The 26,509-nt window shown below is 47.4% G+C and overlaps 1 protein-coding gene across 1 annotated transcript in view; it reads right to left on the reverse strand.

Annotated features, from left to right (window-relative positions):
• The window catches only part of ATAD2 (ATPase family AAA domain containing 2), a 750,324-nt gene that overhangs the window by 182,779 nt on the left and 541,036 nt on the right, over nt 1-26,509 (reverse strand). The window contains exon 20 of the mRNA XM_069621583.1: nt 22,757-22,892. Within this exon, the coding sequence (XP_069477684.1) occupies nt 22,757-22,892 (136 nt within the window). The remainder of the gene's footprint in view (nt 1-22,756; nt 22,893-26,509) is intronic.

Below are 26,509 nucleotides of genomic sequence, written 5' to 3' on the forward strand. Positions count from 1 at the left end.
ATCCTGTCCCTGAAACCGTCTAATTGCCAGGGAGATCTATGCCTTGCACAGCTCATTAAAGATGCTGCCCGCGACCTCTCCCCTTTCATTACAAAACTGATCAATGCTTCCTTCGCCACTGGCTCCATCCCTACCAACCTAAAACAATCCTGGGTACTACCTCTACTGAAAAAACCCACACTTGACCCAGTCATACCCACAAACTACCGACCCATAACTACTGTTCCCTTTCTACTAAAAATTCTGGACAAGGTTGCCTATTTACAAATACAGAAGCACCTGGAAGAACACAACCTCTTAGGCTCTAGACAATCTGGATTCCGCCCCCAACACGGGACCGAAACCGCCCTTATTGACTTGAAAGCGCAGATCGACTCGCTCAGAGATAACGGGCAAGCCGCCCTACTCCTCCTCCTTGACCTATCTGCAGCCTTCGATCTGGTCGATCACTCTGTCCTTTGCTCACACCTCCACACTTCAGCTCACTTCTCCAGTGAGGCCATCACCTGGATCACATCCTTCCTTAACGGCAAGACTATGAGGGTCTTCTCTCCCACGGCGGCAGCAGACCCTATACCCATCACATGCGGTGTTCCCCAGGGCTCCTGTGTCTCCCCCACATTATACAACATATTTACCAAGCCCCTTTTTGATGATTTGGATCATCTCGGTATCACCTACACTAACTATGCAGATGATAGTCAGATCCTCCTTCCGCTTTCAGGAGATTATGCAAAGGATTTGGCCTTGCTAAATAGGGTGTACATCATCATCCAGGCATGGATGGCTACTCATGGACTATGCCTGAATGATGATAAAACAGAACTCATCATCTTAGGCACCACAATCAGTATAAAGAAACTTGGCCCGGCTTATAACTCCTTCATGATTGACGGGAACAACATCAAAGTCGGACAGGAGGTGAAAACATTGGGATTCTATCTAGACTCCAATTTTTCCCTCAAAAGACAAGTGAGCTCCCTTGCATCCTCGACGGCTTACACGTGCAAATTAATCCGTGCAGCCAAACCTTTCCTGTCGGATACTTGACACTCGCCAGAGCCCTCATACTGTCTCGCCTCGACTATTGTAATGCCCTCTACCTAGGATCCACTAAGGCCACCACCAATAAACTGCAAACCCTTCAGAACAACGCTCTCAGAGCAGCTCTGGGCATCTCCAGAAGAGAACCCATCACAGGATTCACCCAACAGAACAACTGGCTCTCCACCAGAGATAGAATTCTCTTAAAAACGGCATCTCTCACCCACAAGTCTCTTAACAACGCAGCCCCAACCTACCTGATCAACAGGTTCCACAAACAATCCTCCTCAAGACCCGTCAGAACCGCATACAAAGATTGTTTATCTGTTCCCCACTACAAACGGGCCACCATAGGAGGCAACAGCTTCCCGGTAAAAGCTGCCAAGCTTTGGAACTCCTTGCCTCCAAACCTTAGAGTAGACCTGCCTTATCAGAACTTCCGCTCCAAGTTAGCCTCCTGGCTGAAACTGGAGACCCACTAAGACTAGGTAGTGTCCAGCGTTACACGCACACATTGTAACCACGTGTGCCTCTTGCTTACCTGTATATTACATTACGGCATGTTGGCCTTACTGCTGATTTGTATATATTGTATATAACATTTGTGTACATATTTCTGTATTATGTATATTCCTCGTGTATTGTAACCAAGCTTCGAAAATTCTTGTAAAGGCTGCGCCCTGATACCCCCGGGTACGCTCGCGCATTATAAATAATAAAACAAACAAGTAGATAACTTTGTATACTTTTCAGAATGGATGTCGGCAATTCACAAGTAAGAACGTTGGAACATGTGTAACTTACTCTATTTCAGAGATAATCAGTTACAGCACCAACACATTGCAAGTAAGTACAGATGGGTTAACAAAGCTTAATTTGCCCTGCAGGGCTAAACTGTACATTCATTTAGGAAATCTTCACATACACCAGAGGATCTCAGACATAGTCATCAGATTAGAAAGACGCAAAGATCAAATACATTTTGGGAAAAGATCACAATGCAGCAATATCCAGATAATTTCAAATTTGTATTAGTTTTGGTTCATTTCGCCTAGAAAAAGACCCAGAGTTTCGAAACTCCTGTTTGCTCTTATACTAAGCATTTGTCACGGGTTAGGTTACCCCAATCATTCATTTGTGTCTAATAAACGAATATCAGGCCAGTGCAGTGAGACAGTGTTTCTATTACAAATCATTGCTCTCTGAGAACGGCTGGGCACCAGCACTCACTAATGCCCCGTCACCTGCAGCAGGATTGCTTTTCCGTTTGCAATTACAGTTCCATTGGAATACTAAAGGCCATAAGCTTAAGGCTAACAGCAGTCTGCAGCTCCGCTGTGACGCAGATTATTGCCAGGAACGCTGCCGTGCATGCAGGAGCATGTACACCCGGTCTGCCGTGTAGGCGCGACTTACCCATCACGATGGCTGCTCATGCTCTGGCAAGTGCAATTGGGGAGCACAGGTTCCTGCAAAGCAGCACAATTGGCTAGAATACCAGCAAATAGCCAGCAGGCGGAGCCGGCCGACGCTAAAGGCTGTACCTAAGGCTAATGGCTCTCTGCAGCTCTCCGCCTAACCCAACCCGCATCCGGGGTCTAACGATAGGAAAGGAACACCCCAACCCTGCACACCCTACCTCATCTAAGCATAGTCTACCCTGCTAGAGAGACAAGACTCCAACCATCTTCGTAAGCACCGCCAGACTGCACCAAGGTAATCTACACTGCCTTATTTCCCCGACAATGTCGCCCTCCATACCAGACCATATGAAGATATCACCTTGGTTTTTCCTTCTGGACGCCCTACCATACCAGAGCAACCACTACGCCAGTTACCATGTCCCAGCACAACCGGGGGCCTGCAAACCCATGCTACTTCAGTCAAAGGAACACGCGCCTAAGACCGCGCTTCACGCAGCATCTCCTTCGAAGAACAGCCTGTACCATTCCACAGTGCCACAGCTACCTGTCGCCCGTCATCCACCACTGCCTCACTGATGCAAACCCACAACCTAACCGCCCCCACCCCCCAGTGTCAAAAAACACTGCACATCTCGCAAAGGCAGAAGCGCCATTGCTGCCCCCAATTAAGCTGCTCTGACACCGCCTACCGAGTCACAATCCCCTCGGCAGCCTGTGTTACGCTCACCTGGCTCCCACGGGGGAGTCGATCGGAACTGGGCCATTGATGTTTCCACCAGCGTGACGCGTAGCGCCGAGATGACTGACTGGACTGGCCCACTGAGCCTAGTTTGTCTGGCTCGCAGGAATATCCTTCTGCAAAGGAGAAAGGGGATTAACCACCCGTGGAATTGAGCGTTAACCCACCTTCCCCACCCCCTGTGGTCTTCCCACAGATCACTCTTGATATCTCCTCTTTAGTCTCACCCGATGGTTTGGAAGGATGAGCTCTCCATCCTGTATCGAACGCAGGGTCGCGTAGATGACCAGTTACTTCACTGGTGTGGAGGAATTGGCGAGTTCCAGAGCGGTACTGACTCTAAGAATCCAGGCAAGGCGCCGTGAGACGGTAGGTAGAAAGAGTTCAAAATGTCTGATCTTCACTCTGTCCGATTCCTTGCAAGTTTCCGGTTTGCCGTCACGAAGAGTTCCACGTGGCAACCGGTAAGATTTAGGTAAGTCTATTTCCCCTATAGTCCTTTGTTTTCCCCTTAGGGGCCGGGGTACGGCGAAGATGCAGTGTAAGCTGCGCCGACCCGAGATGAGCTAAGCACCCTCTGTGGTAATCAGGTAAGTCTTTGGGGGGTAGTTTGCTTACTTGTCCTTTTGTTTTCCCTTAGCTCACCTTGTTCTCGTCTCCCTAGGTGGCGGCGAGCAGCCGGGAGATGCTGAAGATCGCGATGGAATGCAGAGATGCAGCGAAGGCCGGTGAGTTCTGCGCGGCGCCGCGAGATGCGAGGCGACACACGTGTGACTTCTTGCTTCCAGCTCGAGTGCGTGATGGATCAAGGATTCAGGTAAGGATTACTGTGATGTTCCTGTTCTAACCTCTTCTTCTTTCTTCTTATTTCTAGGAGCTCCAGGCTTGAAGCAGGCGTGGCAGAAGACTGGAAGCTGCTGCAGGCACGGTGAGCGTTACGCTGCTGGATGCAGAATAACCGTGTGCTGCTGTTCGGGCGTGGTTTAAATAGCCTTGGAAGAAGTCCCAGGTAAGTATCCTTCCATAGCCCCACCCGAGTAAAAAGTAGTCCCTCAGGTAAAATAGTCCCTCCTAAGCCTCATTTGGCTTGAGGCCTTTTGCACCATGGTCTGCACCAGGTAAGTATGCAGCATGGTCTGCATCAGGTAAGTATGCAGCATGGTCTGCATCAGGTGGGTTTTTCTACTATGAGCATGGCGCCATAGGCACCAGGACTGCACCCAAACAGGCCCTAGCTGGGGTCTTTGGGCGCGCTCAAAATGGCATGATGCCTGCTTTCGGGGTTGCTGAGCCTGATCTGGTTTCGCGGGGGCAGGCATCATGACAGCCTGTTTCACAAGCTTAGCTTTCACCCCAAGCTACACCGGTACTATGTGAAGCCTCCTTGTAAGGCCACAGCCACAGAACTCCTTGCAGGTCCTACCAGCGGCAATACCATATACAAATCAAAGCCTACAAGCCATTTTTATTTCAAGGCCTCGAGCTCAGGCCGTCTACTAACCATGAGCACAACTAACTTCAGACTCCCTTACACACCCGCTCTCATACGCAGATCATCAAGCGCTCATGCACTTCGGAGCGTGCTGTACACACTGCTAACAGAAATGCAAGCACATAGGCTCCTGACCTGTCAACACTATACGCTTCCATTAGTACCACCTATCGCTCACCTTTAAGCAAGACTACAAAACCCTGCCTGCTATTACTGAGCCCAGTGCCTCCACTATGCATGCTGTATGACGGAGCCTAGTGCCCCCACTAGGCCTGCTGCCATCTGTATGCTGGAGCCTAGTGCCCTACATATGCCTATTGCCCCCACTATGCCTACTACCATTTGTATGCCAGAGCAGCCACCATGCCTTTTGTATGCCAGAGCCCAGTGCCTCCACTATGCCTACTGCTATTTATATGTCTAGTGTCTCCACTATGCCTGCTTCCATTTGTATGCCGGAGCCCAGTACCCCCACCTTGCTTACTAACAGAGCCACTCAGCTGCCCACCGCCACGACTCACTCACCCCCCCCCCCCCCGAGACTAGTCGCACACCACAGAACATTATCCAAACAACCCCTACTGCCTCAAGCAGCCTAGAACCCATCACCCTGGCTAATGGACACGCCTAACACTCACCAGAGGTCACCACATTTGCAAGGCACAACGGACGTAGCAAACACCCCACTACCACCCTCACTTGCAACCCTAATGTAACAACCAAGGCCATCCCTGTTATGAAACCAACACATTTGCACCTACAACACACTTCAGAGGAGCAGTCATTAATACCAGATCCCTCCTGCCCCATGCCCTCGACAGTTCTGATCTTATCACGGCAAACAACCTAGACCCAATAGCCATCACAGAAACCTGGCTGCATGCAGCCGCAGGACCTTCCCTCTCACTCACCATCCCTGACAACTACACTATTTTCCGCAAGGACGGAATGCTTTCCAAAGGAGGCGGTTTGGCCGTCATAGCCAAGAATCACCTAGATATCAGAGAACTGACTGGCCAAGTATTTCCCTCCGGAGAACTGTTCTCGATCAAATTATCTCTATCCACAACTGCTACACTAACCATCCACACCATCTACAGGCCACCTGGCACTTTGCTCTCCTTCGATGAAGACCCTGCACTTCTCTCGAAAAACAAGATGTCCTCTGTTAAGCAAGATTGTATGCAGTACCTTTTGGGTGCAATACAACCCTGACCTCCTGGCAATAGGAAACCGACCTTTGGTATAAGTCTGTACTACACAGGTTGTAACGTGATTGAGCAGCCAGGCTCATCTCAAGAGGGGTCAATGTGAGCTGTAAGAGAGTTACACAGAGCTTCACAGTGACAAGTATTCAAATAAACTCTTACACACAAGGTTTCTTGATTAAACAATCATTAATTTATCAGTCAGTTAGAATAAGCCTTCTTTAGAAGGGAGCAATTTAAAGCAACACACAAATACACTCCAGAAAATGCACACTCTTAGTTTTCTAAATCAGCAGACACATTTGGGATGCCACACAGGCACCACCTACACCCTTAGGTGACTTCAATAGATAGGGTGCTGTTGGCATTAATATATCACTGTTGCTTTTAGAATATTGTTAAGAGTAGGGTTAAAGAGAAGAGAGTTCAGAATAAAGCAAGTATTCATGCAGTTATTCTTAAGTAGGTAAGTACTTTCAAAACAACCCCCCAATGCAAAGTCAGTTAACCCTTTCCTGGAAGGAAGGCAAAACACTAGCAGAAGAGAGGAGTCATTCATGGAGCCAGGCCAGCCAATGTTAAGTTAACAAAAGTCAAGGTGAACTGAAGCACTTCTTGCAGTTAAGTAGAAAGTCTTTTCCAATGTTTAAATAATCTTGGTAGAACAGAATAAATCAAAGTACGGCCACAAGCTGATTAGGCTTGTGAGGTAAAGAAGCTGGGAGCAACTCTACAATTCTAACCAAGACAAATCTCCAACAAGGACACGTGGCTACACAACAAGAGAAGTTGTTAGACTTTACAGTACCTTTAGGTTGAAGAAAAAGTGCAGCAGATGACTTCAGTTCCTATGCAGCTCTCACTGTTTCTGGGCCTCAGTCGTGGGGACAAGAGGGAGGACTTCTGGGGACTCCTGCAATGGGACAGTCGCCGCTCGCAACCAGCAATCTTCAAACAAGTGGCACTTCGGTGTTTGAGCTCCTCGCGTCTACGGCAAATAGCAACACTGCGGTTCCTGGCTGTCAAGATGGGCTTTCCTTGCATCTGGTGTCCCGCACTCTGTTGAGGGGGCTCAGGTTCGGTCAGTCCTGCTTCCTGGGAGTCCGGAAGATTTTCCTGGAGCTCTTGGCCAGCATAAAAGCAACATACACAATCTGGTGTTCCTCTGCCTGGCGTTTCAGTTTGCAGCAGCAACTCTGGAAATTAAACCAGTTCCGAGAGGATGTTCAGGTGGCTTACTTTGGAGTTGATTGGTCCCACCAACTCAAAAGGGAGAAGTAGTCTTTGCAGGGGCTTCTCGGTCGATATGAATTTGGAGCAGCAGGGCTTCACCGGGCAAACCAACGGTCCAGGAATTGCACCAGGCGTCCTCTTCAAGTCCTCTTCGGATTCCTTCATCCAGTGGTCGACTCTGCCTTCCAAGCCAAAAAGCCTCACTTTTATGCAGCTTACTCCACATTCCAGCCTAGATGTCTGTCACCCAGCAGGGTGGTGGTCCTTGCCAGACAGTCAGCCGGCCAATCACCACAGAGTGCATGTGGGTCTTCTAAGAGACGAAGCACATGGAGTTCAGGCACCTCCCTGTTAGGGAGAATACTCATAAATGTGCCAATTCCCTTCACCTTAGAGTGAAGAGAGCCATATTTGTTCTTCATCCGGTTCCTGTACAAAGGCGCCAAATCTGCAGGGCTGCGAGAGACCATGAAGAATCCTTTGTTGGAAGCCTCCTCTGGCGACGGCTGGTGCAAATTACCATCCAGTGTCTGTTGCTTTAGTCTCCAGCCCAAGAATCCAGGGACCGAGGTCCTGTGCTGCTGCATTCTGAAGACATTCACCCAGAAGCTTGCCTTTTCTGCTGACGTACGGTGCTGGCTTGGGCAATACTTACCTCAAGTCTTGTGTGAATCCTGTGAGGCTGATTAGAGTATTTGGGAGTTTTCCCATACCAATCGCCCAGGCCTAATGTTGGAATGCATATAGGGAGCCTTCTGTGACGTCCCTGAACACTTTCAACTAACTCTAAAGTGACTACTTACTTCTCTGAAGAGATATCCTCTGGAACTCGGTCTTTGCTGACCTGCCTACAGCTGGCTCCTAGACCACTACGGTCCCTGCTTCTGCCTCTGAGCAAACTCGAGCTATATACTAGGGAAGGACTTTAAACGAAATGGCTTCTGTCACGAAAATATAACAAGTGTGAAAAGTACTTACTTGCTAAAGAGGTTAGTGTGGTAACTATCACTGTAATAGAATATGTTAGGAAGTATCCTTAAGTTCATACTTACCCTTTAAGTTGGATTGCTCCTTTAAAGTATATGAAGTGTTTACTTACTTTGAAATGGTATTTCACTCTTCTTAAAAGTAATAGCATTGATACTGTTTTATTATTCTTAACTGAATGATTGTAAAAGCTTACCAATAGGGTTTGCCTACCTTGAATATCTTAAAGTGTATTGTTGGGTTTTGCATTCCCTGATCTGCTTAGCTTAGTTTATTTTGCCTGTATAGAGCTCCAAACCCAAAAGTTATCTAGGCGCTTCTGCTTACATATAAAACAATTGTTACATACGGGAACACACAGTAATCTCAAACATTGACACCATTATACAGTAAAATGCAGTGTTGCAAGTTAAATATGACTTGGAAAGTAACGTACAGTTATATACAGAGTTCTATACAAATAGAAGTAGTTTTAGGATAAGATCAACAAGGAAAACACCTAGTGTTGCATATCAAGGCGCAGGTCCCTTGTTTGTAGTGTAAAATAGGTACATAGTGTGCACATAAAGTGTGGAGTGAGTAGTGGCGACATGTCCTGAAATTCAGTTGGGAGAAGAGTCAAGATTTTACCTTGTTTCTGAAGGACGGGAAGGATTGTTCCGCTCTTAAAGCAGGGGGAAGAGCATTCCAGGTTTTAGCTGCCAGCACTGGGAAGCTACACCCGCCAGTCTTCAGCAATTTGAATTTTGGGATATTAAGGCAATGAAGGTAGTTCGCTCTAGTGGGTCTAGAGGATTCCTTTTTAGAGAATACATCGATCAAGTATTTAGGGGCCGAGTTTGATAAGCATTTGTGTGTGATCATTAGAGTTCTGAATGTAACCCTGTCTCAAATCGGAAGCCAGTTAGTATGAAGTCTTGCTTGTGAGATGTGGTTGGAACGAAGAATGTTTTGAGCCGATCTGAGGGCATTGTTTTGCAACACTTGTAACTTGTTTAGGTTTCGTTTGCTGGTGCCCAAGTATAAGTGTTACAATAGTCCAATTTAGAGAGTAGTGCTCTTGTAAGCGTGATACAGCCGATAGTGGACAGGAAGGGTCTGCATGCTTTATTAATTTGGAAGTATAGGCAGTAGCTGAAGCGGCTGCGTTTGGAAAGGGAGAGGGTGGAGTCTAAGTAGACTCCAAGTGTGTTGGCATCCTTTGACACTTTAATGTTGTTCCCTTCAATGTTGAATGAGGTGTGTTGGGGATCTAGCTTTTTGAGGCGGTGCCTCGAGCCAATAAGCAGTAACGCGGTCTTGTCATTGAGACCATGCTTGGTCATGCTTGGCCATCCATGCTTGAAATGTAAGGTAGATTTCGTTTAGAGTGTGGAGTCTTTGTCGTATGAACCTGAGAGAGTGATGAGAATTTGCATATCGTCCGCATAGTTCGCGTAGGGGACACCCATGTCGTATAGGTGGTCAAACAGAAGCTTTGTAAAGATGTTATATAGGGTTGGAGAGACGCAGGAGCCCTGCAGGACTCCACATGCGATTGGCGAAGGCTCTGCTGAGGCTGAAGGAGAAAAGACCATCATTGTTCTGTCTGAGAGGAAAGATTGTATCCAAGCAGCGGCTTTAGGGGAAAATGAGGCTGCTGTAGTCAAATGTGGGGTTAGGATGTTATGATCAACTAAATCGAAAGCTGCTGATAGGTCGAGTAAGAGAAGTAAGGCAGGATTTCCATTATCTTTGGCTTCATCCATCTGGATTTTTAAGTCCAAGAGGGCTGTCTCTGTACCATGTCTTGGTCTAAATCCGGATTGCCGGAGGCCAAGAAGGTTGTTAGTTTTGAGGTGGTTCGGAATTTGGATATAGGCAGCTTTATCCAGTATCTTCAAGAGAAAAGGGACGCTGTTAGTGGTCTGTAGTTGGTTGGAATGCTACGGTCGAGATTAGGTTTTTTGAGGAGTGGCATGGCCCAGGCATCCTTAAGATTTTTTGGGACAGAGCAGGAGGCGAAAGAGGAATGAATGAAGGATGTGATAAAGGGAGCAAATTCCTTGGCACCCTCTTTTATAATTGTAGCTGGGCAGATGTCTCCCTGGCATCAAGACGGTTTAAGGCTCGCCATTATAGCCTTTACCTCTTTGGTCGTGGCTGGGGAGAATTCAAATAGATTACAGGAGTTGTAAGGAGGAGAGTGGAATTTACTTGATTTGGCACTTGGTGCAAGGCTGAGTTTTTTGGCTTCAATTTTCGTTTGTAATAGTGCAATTTTATCTAGAAGTGACTTTTGGAGGTTGGCACACCATAGAGCGTCTTTATTGCACAAATCTGGAGGGGAAATGGGTGACTCCAGCTCATTGGATGGAGAAGAGCTCTTTGGAGCTGGACTTGGCATTTTAAATTCTATTATTCAAAGTGACACTTTTCGTTTTCAAGATGGCGGCTTTGTAGATGTTGGAAGCAGTTAAAATTGTCCTTATTCTGGACGGAGTTTTCTTCTCCAGCTAGCTTCTGAATATCTTTTGGATTTGCCTAAGGCTTTCAGGTCTAGTGGAAACCATTTGTTTAAATGTGCTGAAGGCTTGGCTTTTCTCAATTTGAGCAGAGCCATTTCGTCAAGGGCTTAGAGTAAATTCTGGTTGTAGAGGTCCACCAGGTTAGCAGGGTCCTTGTCTAAGTCCTTGTGGGGGTTCGTAATAGTCTGGAGTAGAGGGAGTATGTTCTCCAAAGTGATCAGGCAGTTGTTTCTGGTTAGGGCAGGGGGGACTTGTTTAACACTAAGTAGTGGGCGACTGATGTCAAGGATCTCGAAAGATAGGACGTGGTGGCCTGACCAGGCAAACAGGGAGTTTGAGAGGATATCTGTATTACAATTTAGATCAGCTACCCAATTAAGGGTTCTGCCTTTGCTGTGCGATGGTTCGGAAATACGCTGTGAGAAGCCTAGTTCTGTGAGTTTTCTAAGGCTGTGGCATTGACATCTTGGGTGTTGTTTTTAGGTGATCTGAACTTTTACACATGATTTGTGAGCTAGGTTTGGTGTTCTGGGCGAGCAGATGTGTAATGTCTTCCTGAAAGGAGGACAAAGGGCCAGGTGGTCTCTATATGAGGTGGATGAGTAGTGTATGAGCAGTTGATGGGGGGAGTTTGACGGAGCAGAGTTCTCCTGATGAGATCGACTGGCTGGCGAATTCTCTGAGGCCAAGTTGATTTTTGCCAATGAATGCGACCACCACCTCTACTGGTTTTTCTGTCAGCTCTAGTTTTCGAGTAGTGCTAGCGTAAGGGAGGGTCCTGCTGTTGGGTGAAGACCGGTTTCTGTGACTACTAAAAAATAAAGTTCATTAAGAGATGAGGTCTGCTATATCTAGCGCATGAGCAATCAGGGATCTAGCGTTGATGAGCTCTCACTGAGTCTGCAATATTAAGTCTAGGCAAATGGCTAGGAACAAGAGGGGGGAGGAATTTGGTGGGTGTAATGGGGTTGAAAAGTGCTAATAAAGTGGCCATGGCGAGCGAGACAGCCAGTAAGTTGGCCATGAAGATCAATGGTAAGAGGGCTACATGCAACCGAGATTTGGAGATCAAGTGTAAATACGAGTGAGGTGGCGGGTGGGGGCAGGGGGTTCTGAGAGACAGCTAGCTACACAATCTATGTGTCAGTGCAGGCAATAAGAGCATACAGAACAATTATGTAGGCAATAGTTTTAAAATCGGTTATGAGTCGCCTAATTGACATATTCAAAAAGTATAGATACACAGTGGATGATTCAACCCGATTGGATGTTGACTTGAGTTGTAAAATGACGAAGTCCCTTCAGACATATTCCTAACATTGTCCCAGGTAGTATTTACAAATAATCGAGGTCAGGGCCATCAGGCACATAATACAATAGCAATAAAAAAGTTTGATGACAACGAACGTCAACTCAAACAATGGCCACACAGATTGTCAGCGCAGTGGCAGAGGTAAGTTTGATGCAGGTGGTAGAGTGCGCTTAAGCGTGCTAGAGTTGGGGAACTGGCAGGCAAATTCAAGACAACTTGTTCCAATGAAGTGTGAGCAATTTTACTGCAAGGTAAAGTGAGCACATGTTGACATTAGCAGGTATAAAGGAGCAGCAATGTCCATCCGTTGTATTGGACAGGTCGCAGCAGGTGCTTTGCATGCAAACCTGTGAAAAAGGGTTCGAGGCAACAGTTCGAATGGGCAAAAGTGTGAAGTACGGTTCTCCGATCCTCCCGGCTCAGACAGGCTCGGGATAGGGCCTCTAACTGGGGGCCTTCGGCGTGGGGGCGGCTTCTTCCCAACTGCATTCTTCAATTAGTTAAGCAGGTGACGTGATGAAGTCGGTTGCTTAGCAACCTGGTAAACACTTACTCAATGGTGTTAGAAGAGCGCAGAAGTGCGGCAGCCATCTTAGCCCAGCAACAATGGATCGAACTTGCTGGTGCCAGGGGATCATACTGTTACGCTCACCTGGTATCCACGGGGACACCACCCAGCTGTGGGGACTCTGGTATTCTTCTCAGCCACTCCCAGGTATGATCAGTGGAGAAGTTCTGCCTGGAATACAGGTGGGCAATGTTCAAGACTGGGCAACTGGGGTAAGAGCCTCCCAACACCCCGTAAGCCTGCAGCCCCTCCCCGGACCTTTCCTCAACTTGTTATGGGTTTTGGCTTGCTCTCCGTCCTGACTTCTTGGCAGGGGCGCGTTGTCCTTTATGGGCGAGTGCGATCTAGTTACTTCACTGATGCCGGCCCTTTTGAGTCTTTCAGGTAGGTCTTATTACTTTATACTTGTATGCCTTTCTTTAAGTAATGTCTTTTCTCTTTCCTTAGGTGCACGGAAGTTCGCTGTGGAACGTTGGCCGAGTTGGGTCTCGCTGGTAGGTGATGGTGCATCGGGAGCGCCTTGATGGGGTAAGTAGGCGCTATGCGCAGCGCTATGACACCTTGCCTTTGCTAACCTGTTGACTTTTTGTTCCCCCGTAGGTTGCGGTGCTCACCCGGAGCAAGAAGTCTCGAGGCGATGCTGGTCGATGGGCGACTCGTGAGGTAAGCTTCCTGCACGAATGTAAAATGTCTAATGTCCTGTTTCTCACCTTTTTGCAGATCTGTCGGTCCGGGAGGCATGCTGATCCTTGGATGTCGTTTGTAGGAGTGGAGGCAGCTAGCGATGGAATCACAGGTAAGTTGCTGCTATTAACAATGTCCTTTTGTTTTTCAGATGCTGTTCTTCGAGGTTCGCAGGTAGCACTGAACACAATGAGCGTCACGTTGCAAGATTGTAAAGTAACCCGAAGCGTGTTCTTCAAGTCGGTGTGGTTTGAATAGCTTCAGAAAAGTAGTCCAGGTAAAGTAGTTCCTAGGCTACCACACCCAAGACACTATACCGCATAGCTTCGTTCCAAAGGAACCAAGCTATGTGGGTGCCTCCATGTTGGCTGGCACTGGAATAAAGTAGTCCCAAAAGACAAGTCTTCATGAAGTATGAGCCTGGCGCCAACAGGGCTTCAGCAAAGGATGCCCGAGTTTGAGACCCGATCCAAGGCCCCTCCTGGCCCATGGGGTGGCCGGGGGGGGGGGGGGATATTGGATACGGTTCGTGACACATACACGAGTCGAGGTGCTCCACATGGATTTCAAGCACAAAGCTGCTAATGCAGCAAAAGTAGGTGCGCAGTGGCTGATTAAAACGCAGATCACCACGTTCTGCTTAGCTGGTGCAGCGTGGGTCTTGGCTCACACTCGCGGCAGCTTCTCAGCATGTAGGCATCAGGCAGGGCCGCTCCGGCAGCTGCAGAGGATGGGGCTACTGCCCTTACAACAGTGAAGATCGAAAACCGTCTGAGAGTTGATACTTGTCTTTGAGTTGCTTGTAGCCCCTCTGAAAGGTATATGGGTCCTTACTTACCCTTAACTGCTCATTGCCTTTTTAAAGGTCTACTAAGAGTTCTTATTTATCCTAGATTTGTTTGACACTTCTACAATCATTGGTTCAACTCTCTATTCCTGTGTTAGTAATAATGTAAAAGTTATATACCAATAGGTTATACAGACCTTGAATAGCTGTTGCTCTGCTTAAACTAATTGGGTTTTGAATTCCCTGAATTGCTTTAGTGCACTTCTTAAATAGATTGTGAGGTTCTTACTTGTCCATGAGTAGCCTAAGCCCCCCGCCCCCCTGAAAGTAAAGAAGTCCAGTTCCTCCCTCTAAACAGTTCTAAAAACAATCATTGGTGTATAACTGTATCCATTCATAACAAAAAAGTTACATATGTTGCAAGATGTACTTGTAACAGTGTTGGTCTAATTAAGTGATTCTTAAACTGAATAACTGTTCTGACCATTAGGGTCCGCTGCACTTGAACTACTTAAGGTATTCTAAAAGTAACTAACTTGATCTTATTCCCCAAGAATTGCAGATTGCCATTCTGAATGTATAACTATAGGTTTGACTCAGCTAGAACTGATGATTGCTATTCTTAACAAGGTTATACTTGATTTGTATATGTGGAGGCGCCAGGAAACAAGACACACAACAAATGCATTTCTCTTAACAAAATGACTTTTTTTTGTGTGTCAGGATGGAGTAAGGCCCAACTTGTCCTACACCAGGATGGGATTTCCCTACCTAAAGAAAATACGGACTGTGTGTCAGTAAGTTCAACTTAAAAGTCTGTGCGTCCAAATCCTATACTTGCCCTCACAACTAAAGATACAATGTGTAGGGATGTCAGTACCAAAAGAAACCATGTTCAAACTAAAGTTGATCTTCCAGCTGTGGCTAGTTTCAGCTTCCCCAAGTTCAAATAGTTCCACAAAAAGGCTTAGGGTTCCTTCCTCCAAGTACAACACAGTTCCAGGGTATGCTTCCAGCTTTACTTTATAATCCTTTAGATTCCAGTAGCACATATGCTTTCTTTGACTTCAGCACTTGTATCACACAGAATTTGTCTTTTGGCTTCTCTTGCCTCTTCCCCAAGTTGGGCTACTAGGTCTGGGCGCAGTTGTCAGACCACACGGTCCACCTATCACAGGTCAAACAACTGATAAGACATGATGCTATTGGTTTTCTTTGGCTCGTTCCAACATATGAGAGCGCGTCACTCCGTTTATGTGCAGTTGTTAAACCACTGTTCACCCATTACAAATCATGCAACTGATGACCCCAGGATGCTCGTTCATTGCCTTGGGTATCTTCTCTAACAATCAGTATCATGTGTCACCACTTAATGCCACTTTTGTTCAATCTCCCTGTGTGGTCTTGATATTATTTGTATTTCAGACCCTCTGTCAAGCTTTGTCTAGCACATGCCCTTCCCTTTGAACCTCTGTCAGTTATCAATGTTATTAATATTCTCTGTCAGGCTCTTGGGTTTTGCCCCAACTGTATATATGGGCAATCTAGTGGTTGTATCACAACTTGTATTCACTTTATTCTGTGGTGTCTATCCTCTTCCACCACCTTGCTTTCACTTTGTTCATTCAGGTTCAATTCACACTTGCTTTTCACTTAGTTCATAAGTACTCATTACAGGCTTTCACTTTGTTCATCAATGCGTTTTAGCAGGCTTCATTACATTCACCATAGCACATCATTCACTTTCCACTCATGCAGTAATGTCACGTTATTTCATGTTTTCTCATTAGTTTGGTATTTTGTAAAATGCTTGGCCGCTTGTTCATTATTCAATGTTCTTTCATTTGGGTTCCAAACCCCCATTCTGTTTTTGTTATCTCATTAACTTTTAATGCCCAATTCCTGCCCCTGATTACCCCCGGTACAAGTGTTCCCTTCCTCACACTCACTGGGGCTGGTCTTCTCATCTGGGCATCTTCCGCCTGCTCTTTTCATCTTTCCTCTCGGGAACGCATCAGGAGCTCCAGCGAGCGTCGCTCGCGAACCTTTCTCGCAGTGTCCCGCGGCAGTTAGGAGGTTTCCGTTTTCCCGGCTCGGGCTGGGAACACACAGCTCAGGGAATTGCTGGGGCTTTGGCCCTCACGTCCTGTTCGGGTCGCAGCACCTTTGCTTCCCTTGACTACACACAGCATCCTCGCTGCCAGCCCTGCTCCTCGCCTTGCTGCTGTTGCTTTCTCTCCAGGCAGGTTCTCCCTCCTTCTGCATTGCTGGGCCCTCTTTTTAAGCACCTGTGGCCCGTCAATGGGTTTCAGGTGAGAGCCCGTTGCATGATTCCACTTGCACCAATGAACTGGACATGCCTGACCTTCCATAGGCATCTTCCTCGTCTCAGTGAAATAGTGGTGGAATTGACAAGTGTGGATTACTCCTAGTTGCTTCTTCCACATTTGAGCGTGTGTGTAAGAGAAAAAGACTTGCAATACCCTACGATGGCAAGGGAGGGTAGGACTCATTCTCATATGGGAAAGGGGGATACCATGTCTCACCTACAGACTGTTAGGCAAGCATTGGTGCATTCACACCTGTAGGGCCACAAGCTGTTTAAATGTTAAGTGAGTTGAAATCGACTCTAAAAAGGTAAGCCAATGCAATTCCCAAGTGGGAAGAGCGCTGCTAAAGGCATCAGTCGTGGGGACAAGAGGACAACGTCTGGAGGGCTCGTGCTGCTGTACTTGGAAGGTTGTCAGCAGCTAAGGGCTCTTTTCGATTCAGCTACACTTTGCAGTTTCAACGCTTAGCAAACAGCACCAATGCGGATCTCGGACACCTTTTGGACTCTCTTCACTCCCTCGATACTGCACTCTGGTGAGGGGACTCTGGATATGCAGGTCCTGCTTCTGGATGGTCCTTAGGAGTCTCCTGGAGCTTCTATCCAGATTTGTTCCACAGTAGACTTTGCACTTGACTACATTCACTCGACCCCTGGCATTGGCCTCTCAGAACAATGAAGAAGCACAGCCAGTCGGGATGGTGGTCCAGGAGTTCGTCTCGGGGTTAGTTGGCCCCACTAACCCAAGGAGAGAAGTCGTTCCGTACAGAGCTTCCCTGTCAAGGTGAAAAAGGAGGTTGGCACAGCAGCAGGGCTGCACCGGGCAATTCAATGGTCCAGGAGGTTGCGGAAAGCTTTGTTCACGGTTTCCTCTGGTGTTTCTCCAAGTGATCGACTGCCTGTTGTCCCAAAATCCTTGCCTTTTAAGCAGGTTTTTCCCATTCATGCAAAGCCTAGGCTGTCAATCACATGGCAGGCTGGCAGTCCTAAAGGGACAGCCAGCCAGCCAATCAGGATTAGTTGCATTCAGGCATTCCTAGAGACAAAGGACAGGGGAGTTTTGGAACCCTCCCCCATATCCTGTCCTTCCAGACACACTGGAGCCAGGGGCGGGGTTTCAGGGCTGAAGCCCACCAAAGGCAAGACAAACAAAGCGCTCAAACCTGTCTCAACGCACAGAGTAAATAAAACCCAAGAAATAACCCAAACAGAAAATGGCGAAAAAAGAAGATGGGCCATTTTGACAAAGATTTCAGCCTGCAGTAGGAAAGCACAATAGTAGGAATAAGTAAACCACTGCCACCAGCCATTTAAACTACTGAGGGTAACAAAATTGTTACAGGATAATCTAGAATAAGGGGCTAATAGGTTAGCCCCAAGCACTCCACATAGGATGGTGTGGCTGGACCTACAAAGAGAAAAAGTAAGTAAAGTTAATGTTACTTTACTGTTCTTGGGAATTGTAGTTCACACAAGAAAAGTTATTTAAACCTTCTCAGTGACACTGCACTGAAGGTTCTGTGTGTCTATACAAAAAGTTGATGCCTATGGAGTTTGTCAGACTTAAGAAACAAAGAGAAACAGTCCAAATCAGATTAAAAAAAATATACATGAGTGAGAAAAGGTCAGTCTTAATGGCCTGTAGAGACTCATCCACAACCTTCCCGAAGAGGTTGTCTCCGTCAAAGGGCATGTCCAAAACCCTAGTCTTAACATCCCGACGAAATTTGGTGGCCCTGAGCAAGCCAGGATGAAGGCAAACGCTGTTGCCCAACTGGCGGAACCCTGCGCTGGCGATGTCCGTGGCCACCGTGATGGCGTGGTCCGATGCCACCTCGCCTTCCTGCAGAATCTCCAACGCTTCCTACCTCTGGTCGTAAGGGAGGAAGCCCAGGATGGGAGCAATCTTGGACCATAGCTCTCGGTCGTAGCGCGCTACGATGGCAAGGGCGTTGGCGGCCTTGATGGCAGTGGCCGCAGAGTAGATAACTCGTCATCCCATGGCATCTAATTTCTTCCCGTGACTGTCCGGAGGGGTGGACGCTGCCGAGAAAGAAGCACCCGAAGACGACTTCTTGGCCTCTGCCGATACCACGGAGTCCTGCGACGGTTGGGCTCATAAGCACTTGGGCGCAGAGACCGGCACCCTGTACTACTTCTCAAGGCGATCCCTCTTTGCCGGGGCCATAGAAAGGTTAGTCATAAGGGACAGACAATCCTTCTTCCCAAATATCATCCAGAAGTGGAACCGAGAGGATGGTCTTTCTCTTCGCCTTGCGGTGCTGGCATAAGAAGCCCTCCTCCTCTGGAGTGAGCTGGAAGAGCTCTGGAGATAGAGCGAATCAAGCCAATCTCTTCTGGCGGAGAGGATCTGGGGGAGGTGATGGGCGGTCCCCCATCCTACCGTCCGTGCCCATTGTCGTATCAGGGTGCGTCTCATCCCTGGGGGGGATTTTGGGGGGAGGCGATAAGTAGTAAGGAGGCAGAGGGTGCTTCTTTCTCTTCTTGGCAGGCGGTTCCTCAGTTGCCAGCGGGTCGGCCGGAACTGAGGCCGCCGGCGCGATAGACATCCTTGTCTGCATCTCAGAGACTAGAGTATGCAGTGCAGAGAGAATGTCCCCCAAGAGGTCTCTAGGTGGCAGCTGAGGGGGAGGCAGAATAGGCAGCTGGGGCACTGGTAGGGCGCCCAGGCCCTCGTCGCCTTGCTGCTCTTCCTCGAAGGTATCCCCTCCGTCGTTGAGCTCATCGTAGGACCTGGACCCTACGCTTTCCTCCTCCTGGATGGTTTGCAGGTAGATTAGCTCCTTCTCTGAGGAGATAGCCATATCCTTGAGGGCCTCCACACCTCCCCCCTTCTTTGCTTGAGGGGACTGTCTCGGGCGATGACCAGCATCACCTTCTCCAGTGTTTTCTCTATGGGCCAGAACGCAGCCTCCCTCCTGGGAGGAAGGGATAGCCTTGCCTTTGGGTTGTGCCCTGCAGAGCCGTCTCGACTGCCTTTGCAAGAGACGCTACCACCCCCTCGATGGAAGGCTGGGCCTTCACGGTCAGGACCGGTCCCTTGTCATGTCTGACCTTGGGCATCCCAGACGCCTTGTCCTGCATGGCCTTCTCCTTAGGGTGAGGGTCCGAGCCCCGATCCCCCTTGACCTTCTCCTCTAGTTTGCCAGACTTCCTCTTGCCCGATGATCCTGAACACTGGCTGGTGACTGAAGTCGCTGGAGACGTCAGACGCACCCTGGCCGCCGTGGAGCCCGCCTCAACGGCGCTCCCGGGGGCAGTGGACTCGCATTGCTTAGCCTTCTGATGGACACCCGCGGGAGTGGCGCCCTCAAAGGTCTTAGAAGCCTGCTCGGCATTCTTGGAAACGGGAAAGGCATGCTGCTGGGACCCACCCAGAGCAGGGGCCTTGGCTTGTAGCCACTCCTTCAGCCGCCTATGCCGATCCTTCAGCGTGAGAGACGGCATCTCCTGGCAAAACGTACAATCTTCCTCCTTCCGCGTCAAGTACAGGCAGTAGAGGTACTGGGAATGCCCGTCATCCGATAAGACATTCCATTGGCCGTAGTCTGAGTAAAGCTTGAAAAGAGGGCCGAATCCTTCTCCTCCGACATGGTCCATGCAGCGTAGCCCTGAACAATCTTCTGGAATCCTCCACTAAGAAACTCTACGAAATTCGCCCTTAAGGAGTGCTGAAGAATACGAAAAATGGGTTCACGTTAATCTGAGGGTTGATCAATGGAGCACAAGGCTCGATTGACCAAAAAACAGAGCAAACTCTTCTAAAAAGTGAAAAAACACAGTAAAAGCTCGAGAGCTAAGCACGAGACACCCAACACTTGAACGTGCGGTATAAATCTGAAGATGGCTGCCAGAGGAGGGGCTTAGGTAGAGGGCAGTTATTGGCTGGGGGGGGGGGGGGGGCAGTATGACCCAGAGTTCAGTTGTTAAGAAAAAGACAGTTCAGAAGTGAAACAGATTTTTTCTTTACCGAGGATTCCCAGCCCGACGACGGAGAATATTCATGAGCAAGTGAATCCATGCCAGCATGCTGGAGAAGCAAGGCTACACAACAAGAGATGAGGTCTTAGACTGTACAGTACCTTTGCTTAGAAGAAATGGTTCCAGCTGGCTTCTGTTCCTGTGCAGCTCTGCAGATCCTGTGTTCCTGGGCCTCAGTCACGGGGACAAGAGGGAGGACGTCTAGAGGATTCCTGCACTGCAACGGGCCAGTCGGCGACAGGTTGTTGAGTTGGGCTTTCCTTGCATCTGGGGTCCAGCACTCTGTCAAGGTGGCTCAGGCCCGGTCAGTCCTTCCTGGGAGTCCGGAGTATCTTCCTGGAGCTCTTGGCCAGCCTAAAAGCAACGCACATTAACTGGTGGTCCTTTCCCTGGCTATCCGGTTTCCAGCAACATCTCTGTGGAAATTCAACCAGCTCAGAGAGGATGTCCAGGTGGCTTACTTTGGAGTCGATTGGTCCCGCCAACTCAAAGGGAGAAGTCGTCCTTGCAGGAGCTTCTCTGTCGATCCGAATAAGCACAACAGCAGGGCTTCACCAGGCAAACCACCCGCCCAGGAGTTGCAGCAGCCGTCTCTTCGAAGTTCTTCTTCAGATTCTTTAGTCTAGTGGATGACTCTGCCTTCCAAGCCAAAAAAACCTCACCTTTTATGCAGGTTTCTACCATTAATTCCAGCCTAGCTGTCACCAGCAGGGTGGCTGTCCTTGCCGGACAGTCAGCCGGCCAATCACTACAGAGTGCATTTGGGTCTCCTAGAAGACTAAGCACAGGGAGTTTTGCGCACCTCCCTCTACACCTGCCCCGCCAGACACTCTGGGGCCAGAGGCGGGTTTAACTCGTGAAGCCCGCCGAAGACAAAACAAAGGGAACAAATCTGGTTTGGCGTGCAGAGTAAATCTCAATAAGGACATTTCAACAAAGAATGTCAAAAAAAGAAGACCAGGGCCATTTTGACAAAAGGGCACACATGGGTGCTTTATCATGGCTGCGAACGCAGCCCGGGGTAAAATCCTGTAATGTAGTAAACCAGCCATTCAGTGAGGAAAGGGTAACATTAAAATGTTACATGAGAAGCTAGACAAAGGGGCTACTAGGTAACCCCTCCAGCACCCCATTGTAAGATAGTGTGTGATGGGTCTAGAAATTACAAATGTAAGTAAAGTCAATTTCACTTTACTGCTCTGGGAAACAGTAGTTTATCCCAGAGAAGGTATTTAAACCTTTGGGAAATCTGGAAGACTTCCCTGTGTCACTGCACTGAAGGTGCAGTGTGACACAATGTAAAAGATGATGCCTATGGAGTTTGTCAGACTCCACAACCAAAGGAAAAACAGAGTTCAAATCAAAGAAAAAAATACATGAGTGGGGAAAAAGGGTCTCACTCTCCAGGTAAAAAATTAAAGTCCTACAGTCCAGCAAAAAAGCTGGGGTCTCTGAGGTAGAGAGGAATTAGCACATTTCTGAGAATTCTCCCTAACAATAGGCCTGGCTTTCTTGCCATAGCTACGCTTACCTTGAGTGGTACAGGCCTATACTATAAGTTGGAGCTCTGTATTGCCAAGTAGAGAGTATTATGAAGTACTTGGTAGTGGACTTTATAAAAACCTTGTAACGTGTAAACCATATGGGGTATCAAAGCAGTTTGTGTACATGTACATAGTGCTTGGATTAGCTTGTAGTGTTTTTATCTTAATGCAAGTGTGGTCTTCATAAAGAGTATATGTGCACATACATATTTATGACATTCTATTACTTGTCAATTAACCACTTCCCACCAAAACCCTGATCTTGTAGGTCGAAACCCAATTTCTCAGCCTTGTTCCCAATTGAGTTTGGTTAGATCTTTGTGTGAAGAGGTCCATCAGGTCTGATTCCCAGAACCCTACGCCAGTAGTGAAAACCTAACACCTTGTCAGGGTCATCCACCTCAGCAGAAGCATGGTTCATCTTTTCGGTTGTACGACTTGCCAAGCACAGTCTTAAAGATTAACACAAATATTGGGACCTTTAGGCATCAGAGACAAAAACTATGGTATGGATGGCCAGGAGCATTTAAACTGCTGAAAAATTTGGCGTCCTTCAGTGGGGCATATAGATTTGCTGCCAATGAAAAATTAAGACCCTTAAGTTTACAGGATTACTTTTCCATGGGTAATTTGAACTGGTACGCATGGAGATTACGGCAAGACCTGAGTGTTTTCCACCAATGGCACTAATCTGAGGCACAAGATCTAGTAATCTGAGCATAAAGCAAGGTGATCATTTTTAAATCAATGACAAGAACCTTGACTAAAGTTAGAATTAGGAGGAAAGCAATCTGGCAGAGTTGCACGAGCGGGCCTCTGGTCTCATTTTGCATCATAAAAGAAGAACTTAAGGGAGCAGGATGGCAAAACCGGCAGCAACAACAAATGAACTGTACCTGCTTTTCTTTTTGAAGAAGGAGGTTTGGCAGCTTGATTCAGAATCAAATCCTCAAAGAATGCTCGTCTCTCTTCACTGCCAGGGGGTTGAACTTGGAACACTTCACCGTAATCATCCGCAAATAAATCCTGCACCTGCAACATTCAATAAAGCAAAATGGTTTACAAGCAAGCAATGACAGTAATTTAAATCTTCACAGTTGTCCGGAGATTTGGGCAGGAACAATGTTTTTCTAACCAGTAATGCTGACACATGTCAACTGGAGACTTCCCACCCACTCAAGTTACCAGAATTCTGCAAAGCTCATGTAATAAAATTAGAAATACAAGAGATGTGGGTCTACTTATTCGTCCCAGATTTTCATTGGATTCTCATCTCCCCACACATACTTTGAATAATGTGCACTATGAATAAAGACTTCCATCTACTTAACTGAAGAGCTAGCAACAAACGCATCCCTTGTGCTGAGAAATAGCCAGATCAGCATATTTAAACAAAAATTGCAAACATTTGAAAATGTACCAATTGGCACAGACAATACAATTACCTACTCCTTGAACTACAGGACTCACACTGCCATGATCTGTACCTGCAAGTTTCTTCTGTGCATACGGGTTAAATGAATACTCCATGGTTGTAAGCCCAAAAACATTCCCACTGCAAGATCACCACTGAAGTACACACATTTTCCATTGCTTAGTCACACAAAACACTGACATTCTGTTTGTGACAATCAAAGTTGGGAGATTTTTAGTCAGTGCATGTACAGGATTTCCACCAAGTTAGCCCCGACTCTCACCTTAAGATTGGAAGAGGGTTGGCACGAAGGTAAAGTTACACACTTTACCACACAAAGGCCTGTCGCCACTATACATTTACTTAATATACTAGGTCAAGCGTCAAGAAATATCTACAATTCAGCTAAGTACTCAACAAGTCAAGTATTGTAAAAACTTGAAAATGTCTAAAAGTGATTTAAAATCAGTTTTAGACATGAGTAAACTGTCTAAGCTAGTATACTGTAAAAGTGTTCAATATCAAACAAACCTTTAAAAAAAATTTTTTTTTAATCAGTGACCCCTTGGCCGCACAAATCCCAACATTAAGAGTTAAATACAATTTCACAGGTAGATAACAATTAAGCAGATTTAGTTTAGTCCTAAAGGTTTGGCCAAAGACTAAAAGGCCAACTTCCCTAGGTTGCTTGACTTTATACTAAAAGGATAGTTAAGTGTTATGGGAGAGCTGTAGAAGAGTATCTTCCGTCTGATGAGGCTGGAGGACTAGAAGCAGAGTCGTAGCCAGGATTGTCGAACAAGTGGGGCCTGAAGCTAATGTAGTTGGTCATACTGCAGTGGCATTAACATCTGTAAATGCCCACACAGCGCTGCTGAGTCAGCATTTACAGATTTTGGTTGGGCTTTGCCCACTCTGGCCCTACCGAGCCTACGCCTCGGACTAGAAGAGTTCTAGGCCCATGATTGATGACCAGAGGCCAGGAGAAGGATTGCAGAGGGAGCCAAGCCTTGCTGAGGTGGATGTTATGATGAAGGGGGCTTCAAGGAAGACTAAAGATGAAGCAAGACCTTGGAGACTAGGTCCAGTGGGAGACTGAGGACAGAAGACCCCAGGTATGCGAGGCAAGCTGCTAGACCCAAGTTCAAGCCCAGAAATCTCCAATTCAGAGGTCCGAACTGGCATTGGCTTTTAGGTTTGGCTACAGCACAACTTGTTGCAGGGGTCTGCAAGCAGAGCCAATGAAGAAGTCTGGGTGAAGACAGGAGCTCAAGACCCTCCATTTCAACATCCAAAATCCATACAACATCCACAAGCCCACCTTACCAGAGACTTAGTGATCTGATTCCCACTGTTTCCTACCCTGGTTACTTTTAGACCCGTTGATGACAAATGCTCTCCCTCCCCTGTTAGCTGCCCACTCCCTTGTTTCTCTGCTCCCTAACCTTGTTCTTCCCCCTATGATGATAAAGTAATGTGTTGCTTCCCGAAGCTAGGTCTGTGCTCAATAAATATGCTAATAAACGATTATAGAAAACTTTCAGTGATGTTGGAGGACGCTCTTCTGAAGTCCCACAAATGACAATTGATGAATCAAAACACTCCAATTAGGGTAAAGGGATTCAGGGTGGCCCTACAAGAAGGAGCGGCTCCAGTGGTCCAGGCCTGAATGTACCACTGTTAAAAGATGTGAAAATATTTTGTATTTCACATCTATTTCATGGATCTCGGACCAAGTTTTGGGAAGGAGGATTTTTCAAACCCATAAACGGGCTTAGACAACTGGTTGGGGCTTACAAAGAGAGGCCTATAACATGGCTGTCCTGAACAAAGTCTGTCCTAAAAAGAAATGGCCAAAAGCAGGAATTGAAAATACATTTGGTACCCCAACAGTTACCAAAAAGGTAAATTGAGCTATTAATGCATGATCCCAAAATTAAATTACAGCTTCCACTATGCTGGTCACTAAAACCAATCTAGGGCGATATTAGCGAGAATGTTAATTTCTGTGCCAATTCTCTTTAACCATAGAGACCCCCAAAACTTTTGCTGGACTCAGGGCTTTTTAATTTTAACTCCTAAGTGGGACTTCTTGCTTTAGTTTTTGTGACTAGGAATTTTCTGTTTCTTACCGTTTAATGGAGTCTGGTAAACTCCATGAGCATCTGCTTTTTGCATTGTGTGACACATCACCTTTTGTGCAGTGCCACTGAGAAGTCCCTTGGACTTCTCAGTATGTTTAACTACATCTTGGGTGAACTACTGTTCCCAAGAATAGTAAGATGAAAGTCTTATTTGCCTTTTCTTTTGTGGGTCCAGCACACGCCACGCTATGTGGCGGGGGGAGAGGTGTACATAGTAACTCCTTATCACACTTCTCATGTATCATTCGGTTACACTAACTTGAATGGCTGGTGGCTGTGGTTTCTTTTTACTACCTTGTGCCATGTATCTGCAGGCTTATTCCTCAGCTGCAGTACAGCACCCAAGGGTGACAATTTTCCCAAATGCAGGAAGTGAGGGAGGGTCCCAAAACTTCTTGGTCCTTTGTCTCTAGATGTACCTGAGTGAAACCAGTTCTGATTGGCCAGCTGGCTGTCCGGGAGGACAACCACCCTACTGGGCGATTGCTAGCCTAGGGCTGCGAATGAATGGGACCTTGCTTAAAAGGCAAGCTTTTAGGGACTAGAGGCAGAGTCGACCACTGGGGGACAACATCTGACGAAGAAGAAGTGAAGGGACGCCAGCAGCACCATCCTGGACAGCGAAGTGCCAGGTGAAGCCCTCCAGCTGTGCGGACCCCATTTCCATTCCGACTGAGTAGACCCGTACGGGACGACTTCCTCCCGTTGGTTGATGGGACCAACTAGCCTTCAGATGAGCTTCATTTTGGCACAACCTTCAACTTGCTGTGACTTTCCAAGGCTGTAGAATCCCTATGCCCGGGGGCCCCTGACCATCATAGAGTGCATGGTGTTCGGGAGTGTGAATCCGGCCAAAACTTTGTGGGCAGTCAGAGGACCCTACAGAAGCAGGACATCATACAGAGTCCCCCTCACCAGAGTCCACGACCGAGTGATCAAGTAACTTCTAACCGGAGCCATTCTTTCTTTGGCACTGAGAAAAATGTGACAAAACCACAAAAGGCCACTGAATCAAGGAGAATCCATTGCCGCAGAGAGCCCCCTCTCTAGAGTGCTGCTGCAGAAGCCCGTCAGACATCCTCCCTTTTGTC

Source organism: Ambystoma mexicanum, chromosome 5q (assembly GCF_040938575.1).
Source record: "Ambystoma mexicanum isolate Mex_15411 chromosome 5q, UKY_AmexF1_1, whole genome shotgun sequence".
In the NCBI taxonomy this organism is placed as follows: Eukaryota; Metazoa; Chordata; class Amphibia; order Caudata; family Ambystomatidae; genus Ambystoma; species Ambystoma mexicanum.